General features: G+C 49.3%; 1 protein-coding gene across 6 annotated transcripts in view; it reads left to right on the forward strand.

Annotated features, from left to right (window-relative positions):
* Positions 1 to 14,079, forward strand: part of LOC120537909 (tyrosine-protein kinase ZAP-70) — a 59,163-nt gene that overhangs the window by 41,688 nt on the left and 3,396 nt on the right. For all 6 annotated transcript variants that reach the window (XM_039767174.1, XM_039767178.1, XM_039767177.1 and 3 more), the window contains 10 exons: positions 68 to 228; positions 337 to 475; positions 2,330 to 2,411; positions 2,500 to 2,531; positions 4,067 to 4,106; positions 8,205 to 8,397; positions 9,654 to 9,860; positions 12,032 to 12,224; positions 12,379 to 12,519; positions 13,293 to 13,405. In XM_039767174.1, coding sequence (XP_039623108.1) covers positions 68 to 228; positions 337 to 475; positions 2,330 to 2,411; positions 2,500 to 2,531; positions 4,067 to 4,106; positions 8,205 to 8,397; positions 9,654 to 9,860; positions 12,032 to 12,224; positions 12,379 to 12,519; positions 13,293 to 13,405 — 1,301 coding nt within the window. The remainder of the gene's footprint in view (positions 1 to 67; positions 229 to 336; positions 476 to 2,329; positions 2,412 to 2,499; positions 2,532 to 4,066; positions 4,107 to 8,204; positions 8,398 to 9,653; positions 9,861 to 12,031; positions 12,225 to 12,378; positions 12,520 to 13,292; positions 13,406 to 14,079) is intronic.

Below are 14,079 nucleotides of genomic sequence, written 5' to 3' on the forward strand. Positions count from 1 at the left end.
TATTAATGTAATACGAATGTCCCGCCTGTGACCTTCAGGCCACCGTGACCCTTGGTCTTCTTTGCAGGGAGATGCGGTGGAGCAGGCCATCATCAGCCAGGCCCCTCAGCTGGAGAAGCTCATCGCCACCACAGCTCACGAGAAGATGCCCTGGTACCACGGCGCCATTTCACGGGAGGAGGGCGAGAGGCGACTCTACGCTGGCATGTTGCCTGATGGCAAATTTCTGTAAGTGGAAGCCTTGGAGGTCGGTGAGCCCCCCGGTTAATTGCTGTTTTTCTGCCCCTGACTGACCCCCGCTCCCCTCTCTCTCTCTCTCTCTCTTCAATTCCTCAGCATTCGTGACCGCAGGGAGGTGGGCACGTTTGCGCTCTCCATGATATACGGCAAGTCGATGTACCACTACCAGATCATCCTGGACAAGTCGGGGAAGTTGTCGATGCCGGAGGGGACCAAGTTTGACACCGTGTGGCAGGTCTGGTCGGAGATGATTGGCCCACTCGATGATCCGTTGAGTCTCGGCCCCTTGGACTGAACGTGCACTAGGCGACCATTAGGGGGCACACATCTGAAGAAACAATTCACGAATCATAATACAGCTAAACACATAAGAAACATCCAACCCAGCAGAAGAAAATAAACCTCAGCTGACAGGCAACAACAGCAAAGAGAAAAACAATAAAAGAGAAAGGCCACCCCACCAGGCCAGCCCGTCATCCTAAACTTAACTCTTACAAAGATCTCGACTCAACTCCACAACGGCACGACGACAGAAAGGAGGGGGCGGTCCTTTAGTAGTGACCTCATGCTGGCCCCGCCTCTCGCAGCTCCACCCATAAAACTCAAAGCTAACAGGAATGCTCACCTGTAATGTGACACCTGCAAGTGTCCTTGGCTTTGACGTCTGCTGTCCCACACCAGGGGATCCTCAGTGCTCTTATTCTGGCACCAAAATAGCAAAAACAGGTGAAGCCCACTAAAAAGATTCCCAAACGTAGGCTGGAAGCTCCACCGGCTTCCCAAAAGCAGGTCTCACCCCCAAGGCAACCCTGACCCCTGGCAAATAGGAGGCTTCAGGCCTATCCGGGCTCCCAAATGGTTCAGAAATCACAAGAAACGTCCCAAAGTATAACACAAGAGGGAGGACGACCGTAAACCCCTGGCTTGTTGAGTCTCTCTCTCTCTCTCTCTCTCTCTCTCTATATATATATATATATATACAGTATATATAAGGGAAGATAAAAGACAAACAAAACACAAGAAAGGGCCCAAAAGAGCAAACCAATGGAGTTGCCTAAAAGGTCCAAACGCAAACCGAAACACAGAAGTAAAGATCATCAAAACTCCAGCAAAGCAACAAAATGGTGGAACTCCCAGCCGACTCTGCAGCAAATTCAAATGACGCTCAGAGGAACTCGCTTTCCCAGCATGCCTTTAAAGGCTGGGGGCGGTGATGGATAGGGTGACCCCGCCCATTGGGGGGGCTCCACCGAAAAAACACAAAGGCCATAAAGTCGTTTAAAGGAACATAACGAGCAAATAATAAATAAAGAGAACAAAATTAACAGAAATAATCGAAAGAAATGAAAAATAAACACAAAACACAAAGAACAGGAAACGGGCCAGCGCGTCAAACTCGGGTGATCACCTTGAGCTGCCTCTGACCCCCACAGGGTGGGCTCGTCTCCTGTGCACCGTCCGGCGCGCAGCGGTCAGCAGTTTGTGACCACCATGTTGTCCTCTTTTATCGCCGTCCAGGCTGGAGGAACAGAATGAACTGCTGGCTTGACATGCCTTTGTACCCGAGGCGCCGACGTGGCACAAGGCCTGGCGACAGAGATGTCTGAGACGTTATGGTCCTCCACACACCTAAGAATGAATCTAAAGACAAAGGCTCAGAGGGTCCATCAGGCTGGAGTGACGTCTGCTGCCCGACGTGTGACACCTCCAGGGACACCCTCCTCTGGCAATCGTCCCCTGCCTCAAGCTGACTGGATGAAGTCAAACATGACATACAGGGTCCCCATTTAAAGGTTCGGTGGCACCTTCACACAGACAGGCAAAGGGTAGCAAGGAGGCCACCATCTTTGACCGGTCAGGACCCCCGTGGGTGGGTGCTCATCGATCAGGAGGGGCTTTGCATATTCAAGATTAGGGACATTACAACAGTCCAGACGAGAGCTGGCCAGTCTTCACTCCTCCATAATAACATCAAGTAAAGCCGTGAAGGACCCTAAAGTCCGCCGCACTCCTCGGTCACTCAGTCCTCATGTTTGTGTGACATTTGCCCTTAACGTGGTGACCTTTTTTGTTTCCATGCCCTCCACAGCTGGTCGAGTATCTGAAGATCAAGCCTGATGGCCTGGTGCACACACTCAAGGAGCCCTGCGTGAATCCCAATCAGTCCTTCGGTAGGTGACACACTGTCGGGGGGCACACAGACCGATGACTTGAGACCCTCGCTTCATGCTTCTCTTTTGTTTTCTGTCTCTTTTGCAGTTGGTCCTGCGCCGGCGCCCCCCTCTGGTGCTGTAAGTACTCTGAAGCTTTGAGTCAATCAGAAACAGTCAGGAATTCATGAGGGACAAAAATACAAAAGTGCCCTCACAACCAGCCTGGAGCCACACAGGAGGGGCACATGAAACACCATGGGCTGGCACGTGACGGTGACGTCACACCTCGCATGATCTGTGGGTCGGTCAGGAGGGGGTTAAAAGGCACATGGAGGGGCGCAGAAGACCCCTCATTCATTAATAAACGCACAGATTCATTCATTGATCACCCCGTCCAGTTACCTCTGGCGAGACTTTAGAATAAGAGCGGGGGGCACGGACCACGACGTGACAAGCTAAACGTCGTCACTCATTCATTCTTTACCGAGTTTCTTCATTGAGGGGTTGATTGCCTGACAGGTAATTCATTAGCTAACTAATATCTCAAAGGGGACCACTGAGCCATGGGGGCACAGACTTTCACTCCCTTAATCAGCTAAAGAGGGGCTCTGCACATAACGGCACAGAAACGAAGGGGCTACGACGCACGCTGGCTTCATGTCAACGGGTTATGCAGCACGTGAGGCCTCAATGACTTCCTACCTTAAGTAAGAATCGCCCTGTGAGGGCCTCGAGGACGTCAGCGTCACTTCATTAATTACGTGACCACCTCGAGGGACTTGTAGACACACACACGTAAATCTGGAAGCAAGCAGCTTTGTGGTCCCTGAAGCTGTCACCGGCTCGTCACCCTGTCTGTCCCATCTCGGTCCCGCTTGTCCAGTTTGTGCTGGTGGCACAAGCTGATCTCACCCAGGACACGGGCAGTTCCAGGCACACATCCACACACACCTCACCCATGAACCTGACACACACACACGGAGTGCTCAGAGGAAGGCCTGGTAGTGAGCGAGCCAGGATTTGAACCCGGGACCCTAAAGTGGGATTTCTTCAAATATGGCTACTGCCAGATGAAATGGTGATGGGTGGCGGATCATTGGTGAAGTCAGTTACAGCAGTTGAGCAACTGGCATTACTGTGACAATCGTCCGAGATTCTCCAGGGGTCCATCTGCCAAGGAATGGGACACTAAAAGGGACAAGATGGGGTCGCAACCCTGCACTAGAGCTGCCCTGAAGCCACCAGTGGGTAACGTGACAGAACACAGCCTGGCATGGCGGTCCGCTCTCAAACCGAACTGCAGCAGGTGACGGTCACAGGTAGGCAGCACATGCCAGCCCTCCAACACAAGGCCTACTTAAAGTGCCAGATGAGGACACGGGGCAAATAGGCAAACTCCAGAGAGAAAATGGCTGCCAACGCGGCTTGAACTGTAAGACCACGTCACCAACTGCTGTGTCACCAGACAGGAAACACCGAGACGTGTGTGCAACACATGCCTGTTTACATAAGTGTCAAGGTGTACTTGGTGGCTGTGGTGGGCTGCCAGCCCCTCCATGGTCAGCAGGTTCCCTGTGAGTCTAATAAAGAAGCAGCGGGTACAGGAGCGGGCATGTGGGCAGCTGGCTGGGTATCCTTTGACACTCACATGCTTTATCTTTTAACATTTGCAGAGGAAGCTCGGTGCCAATGGCTACACCCCTCCTCCTAAAGGTGAGTCTCCGCCTGGGCTTTGGTGGGTCGACGGTGCCCGATTTGGGCCTTCTGTGTAATTCTTGTCTTTTACTCTCACAACTTGTCTGTCTGTCCTGTGCACCACACTGGTCACCAAGGGCTCGTCCTTCTGTCCTTTCTGGGCTCTCCTCCATCTGACATCCACAGCAGCCTCAGGCCTTCTCAAGACGGGGTGCCAGTCCTTCACAGGGCACACACACACATGCCCTTATGTGCCCATTTCACAGTCTTGTCTGCTATCGATCACTGCCATCCATTTGTGTTGTGTTTAATGTCTCTGTGACGTCAGTGCGGTGCCATTCAGAGCTCCTCGTCCTTCGGTGGCTCTTTTGTCACTGGTCACATGATTCTCGATGACTTTGCCTGTGACTATCTAGAATGGCGCGGCACCATCGATGAAAAGCAAATGACCTTCTGAGCAACAGGTGAAGGTTTTGGTTGGCAGTTCTGGTTCGGACCCCCATCTGTTGCTTTCGTTTCCCCTTCATTTCCTGCTCCGTCTTAGAAGTGCCGAGTCCTCAGCAGTTTACAACTTGTGGGGAAAACAAAAGTCATGAAGACACCAGGAGAACATGCAACGCACACACACACAAGCAACAAGCCGGCATGGGATCTGAACACAGACCACTACATTAGTGAGGGTCCCCGCTAACCGCTGCGCCACTGGGCCACCCCACACTTACAAGTGGCCTTTCATTATTCATTAAAAATGTCAGAAGTCCCCGTGGGGCTAATTAAGGCCCTTCTGACCTGGAAAACCAGGACCACCTAATGAGGAGAAAATGCAATCCTGTATATGAAAGAGGGGACTCAAAACACACTACAGAGAATAATCAATAAACAGTAAAGGCCTCATATTAACTATCACCAAAGTAAGAGCTTAGGGCACTAAAGGGGACAAAACAAAAGGGCAGAGGGAATGAAGCAGCACAGCGTCACCAGACACACGTCACCAAGTGTTACCTACCGAGTGACAGAAATTCAGAAACGGGACATTAAAGCCTCAGCACCTCAGTTGAACTGCAGCAGCTACAAGTGTCACCGGGGACAAAGCACTGCACCCTGCCCACCTGCCTGGGCTTCATAATAAAAAATAACAATGATAATGATAATAATAATACATTTTACTTATATAGCGCCTTCTTGGGAGTGCTTTACAAAAACTTACCAACCTGGGCAGAGCTCAAGCCAAAGGAGCTGAGATAATAAGCAAAAAGGAGGAATCATGGGCGGCGCTCATGCTAATTAATAAAAGGAGGCAGGGACAATACCAAAAAGAGCCATGAGGTGGGATTATGGGTGGAGTTTATGCAGATTAATAAACAGGGGCAAGTGAAATAATTAAAAGACACACAGAGGAGGGGCCATGGGCGGAGTCCAGACTGGTTAAACAAATTGGCAGAATGCTTAGTAAACTGGGGGAATAATAAAATTAATCTTAGGAGAGGGTGGAGCTCATGCTAATTAATAAAAGGAGGCAGGGTCAATACCAAAAGGAGCCATGAGGGGGGATCATGGGCGGAGCTCAAGGTGATTAATAGAAGGAGGTGGAGACAATATAAAAAATAGCCATGGAGACAGAGCCTAGACTGCTTAGGAGGAGGCGGGAAATATAATTTTTAATAAATCAAAGGGGAGTGATTATGGGCAGAGCTCATGCAGATTAATAAAAGGAGGCAGGGACAATACCAAAAAGAGCCATGAGGTGGGATTATGGGTGGAGTTTATGCAGATTAATAAACAGGGGCAAGTGAAATAATTAAAAGACCCACAAAAGAGGGGCCATGGGCGGAGTCCAGACTGGTTATACAAATTGACAGAATGCTTAGTAAACTGGGGGGTATAATAAAATGAATCTTAGGAGAGGGTGGAGCTTATGTTAATTAATAAAAGGAGGCAGGGTCAATACCAAATATGAGCCATGAGGGGGGTTCATGGGCGGAGCTCAAGCTGATTAATAGAAGGAGGTGGAGACAATATAAAAAATAGCCATAGAGACAGAGCCTAGAATGCTTAAGAGGAGGCGGGAAATATAATTTTTAAAAAATCAAAGGGGAGGGATTATGGGCGGAGCTCATGCAGATTAATAAAAAGGGGCAGGTAAAATAATTAAAAGACCCACAGAGGAGGGGCCATGGGCAGAGTCCAGACTGGTTAAACAAATTGGCAGAATGCTTAGTGAACTAGAGGGGGGGTAATAAAATGAACCTTAGAGGAGGGTGGAGCTCATGTTCATTAATAAAAAGAGGTGGGTACAAATGACAAAACATCCTACAGAGGACTGTTTAAACTACAAGAGGTGGGGAAAATAGTAAAAAAAAGAGCCATGGGTGGAGCTCATACTGTCATGAAAAAGGGATGAGGAAAACTAGTGAAACGAGCCATAAAGTGTTAAGGTAGCATTGGGATGCAAACTACATTTGAACGGAATGACCAGCAGAGCATTCAAGAGATGGTCACCTTCAGACTACGAGAGAAAAGCAAGAAGTCAGGAGCCGTGGAGTCAAATAAAGAAATCACGAAAGCAAATGTATAAAATGTTTTGTGAGAATCCATCAAACGCTGACAATTAGGGTTCTGCTCCACTGACCCTTAAACTCTTGTGTAATTGAGGTGAGACACGTGACTTCCAGAACTGCTCTCCATGGCATCTGCTGAGGTGTAGTGGCTACCATAAGACAAAATAGCAGCGACCAAAAATTATTTGTTTGAAAAACAATGAACAAAACCTATGGACATGGAAAAAATGTTTACAAGGAAATGCATGAGACGAGACAAGAATCATGACACCGAGCTGTGGGCGGAGCTCATGCTGTGTAACAAAAGCAGACAGAGAAAGAGAGGGGCGGGGCCAAAGGTGATGACAAAACTCAAAAGCAGGCCTGACAAATACAAGTAGGCCTCAGTAGCACATAGCGAGCCTGGCCCTCAAACTCAAGAAGCAGGCTTTGAGGCCTGCATAGCCACAGCATACAAATGTCAAAAGGAAGAGGCAACCTTGAAGCCCCTGGCTTATTACACAAAAAAGTCTGCAGGTGGTCCGCACAGCTGCTGTGTCGGCGGGGAGTCTCATTCCCTTGGGCTCAACATATAATAGGCAAGTACAATAACTAACAGAATTAACATAAAATAGAATAAATAAACACTAATTAAAGATTAGTAAGAAATATATAGAAACATTTAGGAACATAAAATGCAAAATAATTTATGAAAAACAGCAAAGCAATTAAAGGCAGGGAGGGGCCTGTAGACTATGACAGCAGGCGGAGCTCCAGCTCATTAATAAGCCAAAGGAGGCGGAGAAAAATAGCATATGAACAGTGGGGCGGGCAGTGGGCGGCACTCAGGTGCTAGAAGTGGGCAGGGAAATGGCAAAAGAAGCCTAAGGGGCGGAGCAGGACCAGGTGGGAGGTACAGATTCCCATTTCTCTGGCCCACCACATATAAGAGTGATAAAACGACCAGGTGGGCACACAGACATTGGTCCATATGGAAGGCCAGCAGGACAGTTGGATTGGGTTGAGTGGCTGGACCAATGAGTATCAAGCTAAGGGGCACACAGATGGAGGACTGAAGGAAGGTGTGGCGCTTGCCAGCATGCACCACTTTTGCCATCCATACAGATGGCCAGACCCCGGTTCAGGCTTTATCTACATTCTGTTCCTTGAAGGTGAGCATGTCATTATTGTGTCACTGTCACACAATCCCTGAGTCTTTCGGCCCATCAGTAGGGAACTGTCAGGCCGTGGAGTTGCTGGTTGCACTTCCATTGTGGTGTGATGGGCTGATGAACAGACAAGAGGTAGATGATGGTTCAGTAAACCAAGATATGGATGGACAGTTGGATGAAGACGTGGAAATTTATGATGTGGGATGATCAGGCGAGTGGGGGCTGAGTCTGAAAGTGACGTGAACACATGGAGGGAAGCCAAGTTGGGTAAAACAAGAAGAATGGAGGGACATTTGGAGGTGCAGATGGATGTGGGTGGGGGGGCGCAGAGTTTGCATAATCACCATAAGAAAAGGGCAGGAGGGGCTCAGGCCGACCGCACTCACCAGCTTTCTGTCTTTCCTCAGCAATCGACATTCCTGATGGACAACGGCCAATGCTGCCCATGGACGCCACCGTGTATGAGAGCCCCTACAGCGACCCCGAGGAGCTCAAAGACAAGAAGCTCTTCCTGAAGAGGGAGCAACTGATGATCTGTGAGGAGGAGCTGGGCTCAGGCAACTTCGGCTGCGTTAAGAAGGGGGTCTACAAGATGAGACGGTGAGCCTGGCCTCCTGGGCACCCTCACATGCGTGTCAGTCTGTGCTTACTTTGGGTGAGCGGGTGGGTGGCAGCTCGTCTGTGAACAGGCCATGTGTGGTGTCTCCATGTCCATCAAGGTCATCTCCACCACATACTGCAATGACTTCCTGCCCCAATAGGCAGCCAGCCATACCAGAGGCGGGCACCTTTAAGACCTGTGCCACTCAAGCCTCTGCTGATATTAAAGTCTGCCAGTGCATGCCAGTGCCAACTTGACCTGCCTGGCCACCCCCAGGCCTCACTTTTATGAGCTAGCATCCCCTAGTGGTACCCCCTGGCATGCTGTTCCCCGAGTGCCTCTCCCCCGGTCACCTCCTCTATTTTTGTCACTTTTGTTTAAAAGTGAAGTCTTCGTGAAGTTCATTTGGAATTTCTGATGTGTGCTGTCCAAGGAAGACAAACTGCAAAGATAAAACCGAAATACACAACAAAACAAGCACAAAATGCTCACCTCCCCTAAACCAGCTCAGGTGCCACCAGTTGGCGCAGGTGTCTCTGTGATGTCACAAGGTGGGTTAGCAGATGGCAAGCAAATCTGGGATTCTAGCAGGCAGAAGAAAGTATCCAAGGAGATGAAAAACCCAAAATACAACAAAAAAACAAAGCAAATGTGACAATGACAGGGTGACCATTGGGCCACCCAGATGCCAGTGATGACCAAAAGTGGGAAAGTGAGGACCATGGAATCATCTGTGAATGACTCTGAGAACAAGATGGACCATTGTGAGAGCACCACCCCCACTGTGTGACATCACACCATGCCAGTGCTGCTCGATGCCAGGCCCTGGTGGGCATGTGAAGACTGAAGCCAAGGAAGGCCTGCTGGTCAAAGTGCACTTGTGTTAGAAAAACCCAAACATGAAGCACCACATGTGAGGACACCTGAGGAAAATGGACACAAGTTCAAGAGCTGTCTGCTAAATCAGAATGGGCAAATACTTTTACCGGGCATTGCCCATCTGTGTGTTATGACAAGGAGTCCCCAAAATGTCCCTGAAACAGGGCAGAAAGTGAACCACTGCCCTCACCTGGTTAAAATAACAAGTAAGATAAGGTTACCCTGGCATGGCGTTTAGGTCTGGTCCAGCCTACCCACCAGTCTTATGAGGAGGTCCCATCCAGTCACTGCACCAGTCACACAGAGGCAGGGCTGGCAAGCTGGACTTGTTTGTGTCCCTCGTGGTTCTCACTGACTTTCTCTTTGAACCCAACAGGAAACAAATCGACGTGGCCATAAAGGTACTGAAAAGTGAGAATGAGAAGGGGGTCAAAGAGGAGATGATGAAGGAGGCCGAGATCATGCACCAGCTGGACAACCCCTACATTGTCCGAATGATTGGCATCTGCCAGGCTGAGAGCCTCATGCTGGTCATGGAGATGGCAAAGGACGGCCCACTTAACAAATTTCTCTCAAGTAAAAAGTAAGTACAGCTGGGGAGTCAAGAGGGTGGGGCTTATTAAGAGATCTCATTGCACCCTGAAGGGCTTCATGCGGCCAGTGACAATTGGAAGTGGGCGGGGCTTATGAGTCTGACGGAACTGAGAGTTGGGTGGAGCTCCTTAATACATTTAAGTTGAAGTTTTATGGTCCAATGGTAAGAAGAATGAATTGGGATGAGAAAGGGTGGGGCTTATTTATAGCACTGGTTTCACTTTGTGACATTTCATGTGTCCAGTGGGGCAGAAGATTGCGCCTTGAACAAGTTCATGTGACCAATGACAATTGGGAGTGGGCGGGACACATTTATAAAGCTGATTCCACTGTGTCTCATGGAGAGAAAAAGGGGGCCGGGCTTATTTAATAGATCCCATTCAACTTTAAATGGCAAGTGAGAGTGGGTGGAGCTTATGAATAAAGCTGAATCAAGCATTGGGTGGAGCCATTTAATAATTGATTGGGGTTGTTAATGCTGCATGGGTCCAATGGCAGCTGAGATTTGAAAAAGAGTTTAGTTTGTAACAATTAAGACTGAGGGAGGATGAGAAAGGGTGGGGCTTATGTACACCACTGATTTGACTTTGTGATATTTTGCATGTCCGATGGGGTGGAAAAGGGGTGGGCCTTATTTAACAGATCTGCTTGCACTTTGAAGAGCTTTATGTATCCAATGGCAACTGAGAGTGGACGGGGTTTATTCATAAAGATGATTTGATTTTATAACTTTTTATGTGGCCAGTTATTACTTATTATTTATCCAAGACGACTTACAGCTGGTTACAACTGGTTAGAGGCAGGTGAAGTGACTTCCTCTTGGTCACACAGCGTCAATAGCGGGATATGAACGCACAATATCAGGCTTCACCCACTAAGTCACTGCCTGCCAATTAGGCAGAAAGAGGGCAGGGCTTACTGATAAAGCTGATTTGGTTTTGTGACATTTCATGCAACCAGTGAAGAAGAAGGGGCGGGGCTTATGAATAAAGCTGATTTGATGTATCAGTGTATCCTCCCAGCCTTTCTGTCTGTCTGCCTGATGTCTTTTCATGGGTTTAAAGAGTGAGAAGGGGTGGGGCTTATTTCTAGAGTAGACTTGACTCATCTCAGGAGGGCGGGGCTTATTTTGAGACCCAGGTCCTGTTTTAAAAAGCCTTGTAGGTTCAGTCGTAGCCCAGAGCAGGTGACACTTTTAATAAAGCAGATTCCCCTTTGTAAGTTTTACGGGTCTCGCGTGGTGGAGGATCACCAAGGTGAAACAACATACACCAAAAGAGTCAGGGCCGAGGGTCCAACACTGGGGCTTTCAAAACAGAAGTTTTCAGGTCCCAGGTGACAAGTAGTGTGTGTGCTTGTCATGGCACCAAAGAGTGGAACGTCCAGGTAAGACTCTGAATTTTGAACTGGAGTGTTTCAGACCTGATTCAACTATTTTACATTTCAGCTCCATTTTTAAATGCACGAAGCTCATTGCACGGTGTAACATGTATCAGTCCAATGGACTTAGAGTGAGTGGGTGGGGCCTGGGGGTGATGTCACTTGATGACTTAATTACACAGGTGATTTGTCTTTGAGACATTTAATGTGTCCAATGGGCTGTAAGGAGGGCGAGGCTTATAAACAGAGTTGTTTTCACGGCTCAAAGAAGGCGGGGCTTTATAATCAAATTCATTTGACTTGTAACCATTCTGGGCTCAGTGGAGATGACAGGGGGCGGGACTTGTTAACAGATATGATTCTGCTTTCAGATTTTTCCCAGGTCCAATCACAATTGAGAGAGGATGGAGCATTGGGCGGAGCTTATTAATACCGCTGATTATGTGTTTTGATGTTTTATGGTCTGGTGGGATTTCAGTGGGAGGGGCTTCTTAGCGCAGTTAGTTGTGGGCAGAAAGGAGCTGGGTCAGGGCGGGGCTTATTTCCTCTACTTTATCATTGGATTTAACAGGCACTGGGAGGGAGTGGCTTTTGGGGTGTTGCTGGGTAACCCAGAAGTTAAGGGGCCTCGAGGCAGGGGGCTGCCATTGTCTTGTTTGTTCCGTAAGGTGCCTTGTCATTTGATTGAGATTGAGTGTCACGAGGCTGTTCAGCTGACAGCCTGATGGTAACCTTCATCCTCATCATCACCATTGTCGCCGTTGACTTCTCCCTTCCTAGAGAGGAGATCCCAGTCGAGAACATCGTGGAGCTCATGCACCAGGTCTCCATGGGCATGCTGTACTTGGAGCAGAAGAATTTTGTCCACCGTGATCTGGCCGCCCGCAACGTGCTGCTGGTACACCAGCATTATGCCAAGATTAGCGACTTCGGCCTGTCCAAGGCGCTGGGCGCAGACGACAACTACTACAAGGTACCCCTTTGTCTTCATTAACCTGCCGCCCTGAGCTGTAATCAGACTCTGCCCAGTTTGTGTTGTCCATCTGTTCACCCTGCTAGTCTTGAGGGACCGGAGGAGCTCGAGCTTTCCATGAAGATGCCATCACCCTTGTCTTGTTGTCCCTCAGGCTCGCAGCGCCGGGAAGTGGCCGCTCAAGTGGTATGCGCCCGAGTGCATCAACTTCCACAAGTTCTCCAGTAAGAGCGACGTCTGGAGCTTTGGGGTCACCATGTGGGAGGCCTTCAGTTACGGGCAGAAGCCGTACAAGGTAAGGGGGCTCTGGTTCTGATGACACGAGAGGCCATCATAATGACAATTCAAGACTCTGAGGTGGCAGCAGCAAGGGGGCCTTTAGTGAGGCCGGGGTCTTCATGCCAGGAGGCGTGCAAACCGCTGCTAAGATGCAGGACCACACGCTTCAGGGCCCACCTCAGACTCCCCCCATGACCCCGGCTGATTGGCCATGCCAGCCATGGCTCAGGTCCTTAACGGTCACTCTCTGGGTCAGTTGATGTGCGGCTCACTCCGTCACAATGAGGCTGATGGGTGGAAATCGATGACAGCTCATTAACAGCAGCAGGCGTCAGGACCACCCGGAGTTACTAGGGGACTTTGCCTACCCTTTGTTCAGTGACATTTAGTGTGCCACCTAAAGGTGATTTAAAGAGACATTGTAAAGAGGCAGGACATAGTGCCAGTGGGCATCTGTGGGTGGTGTTGGGTTTTTTACACCCACTGTGATGACCAAGGGGGCTCTCAGAATTTTCCTTGTACCAGCTTATGACCTTATAAATCTCACAAACAGAAGTTTTCTGCAAAGGATGATTATTGTGGCCTGGCACCCAATGCCCAATTGGCACCAGCCTACTACAAACTGGAAATGAATAGGCAGATTAGACAAGGGATGATCAGCGGGCACCACTTTATGTGTTTACCCTGGACAGCTGAAAGGACCCCTGATAATGAGCAGGTCACAGCGAGGGACCCACAGACGAGACACCAAAAGCCCCCACTAACTTCACTCTGTCTCTTTTAACGCAGAAAATGAAAGGCCCAGAGGTGATGCAGTTCATTGAATCGGGGAGCCGCCTGGACTGCCCATCAGTGTGCCCACCAGAGATGTACAGCCTCATGAAGGCGTGCTGGACCTTCAAGTAAGACTCTCTTTGATCTTTTTAAGGGCTGAATTCCCACCTTTTAGTTACCCCCTTCCCCCAGGGGGACACATGACAGCCTTTTCCATCCCAGGTATTTAAACTCTGCACTCAGCCTGATTTGAAGACTCTGGAAGCTTTGCCATCTTCAGGTCTCCTAGTTACTGTGCTGCCCCCCTGCTTGATTTGACTGGCGCCTTGCTTCTGGTCACTGGGCTCAGTTGAGATGGCCTTATAGAAGGAAGAGGGTTCATAAAGGGCTCATGTATGGCATAAGCAACTCGACTTGTGCCTTTGAACCCATAAACACTCCCTAGAAATCTGAAAGCTGATACCGTGCTGCCCCCTGCTGGATTGTATGATTATTACAGCTTCAGGACCCCCAGAGTTCAGTTTAGATGGTGGGAAGGGGTCCCAGGCCCTTTGTGCTCTCAAACACATCACCTACGCTCACTCGTGAGACGTCACATATATAGTGCTGCCCCCTACTGGCCCACTTTAGATGGCCTTATAACAGGAATTGGCTTCAAGAACCTCTGTTGACAGCTCGACTTGAACCTTCAATCACTTTTCTTACACTCACTAGAGATCAGGAGTGGCGACCTCATATAGTGCTGCCCCCCTGCTGGCTTTTACTGTTAGGAGGGCTTCTGGCCACTAGGCTCAGTTTAAAT

This window comes from Polypterus senegalus, chromosome 10 (genome assembly GCF_016835505.1).
Source record: "Polypterus senegalus isolate Bchr_013 chromosome 10, ASM1683550v1, whole genome shotgun sequence".
In the NCBI taxonomy this organism is placed as follows: Eukaryota; Metazoa; Chordata; class Cladistia; order Polypteriformes; family Polypteridae; genus Polypterus; species Polypterus senegalus.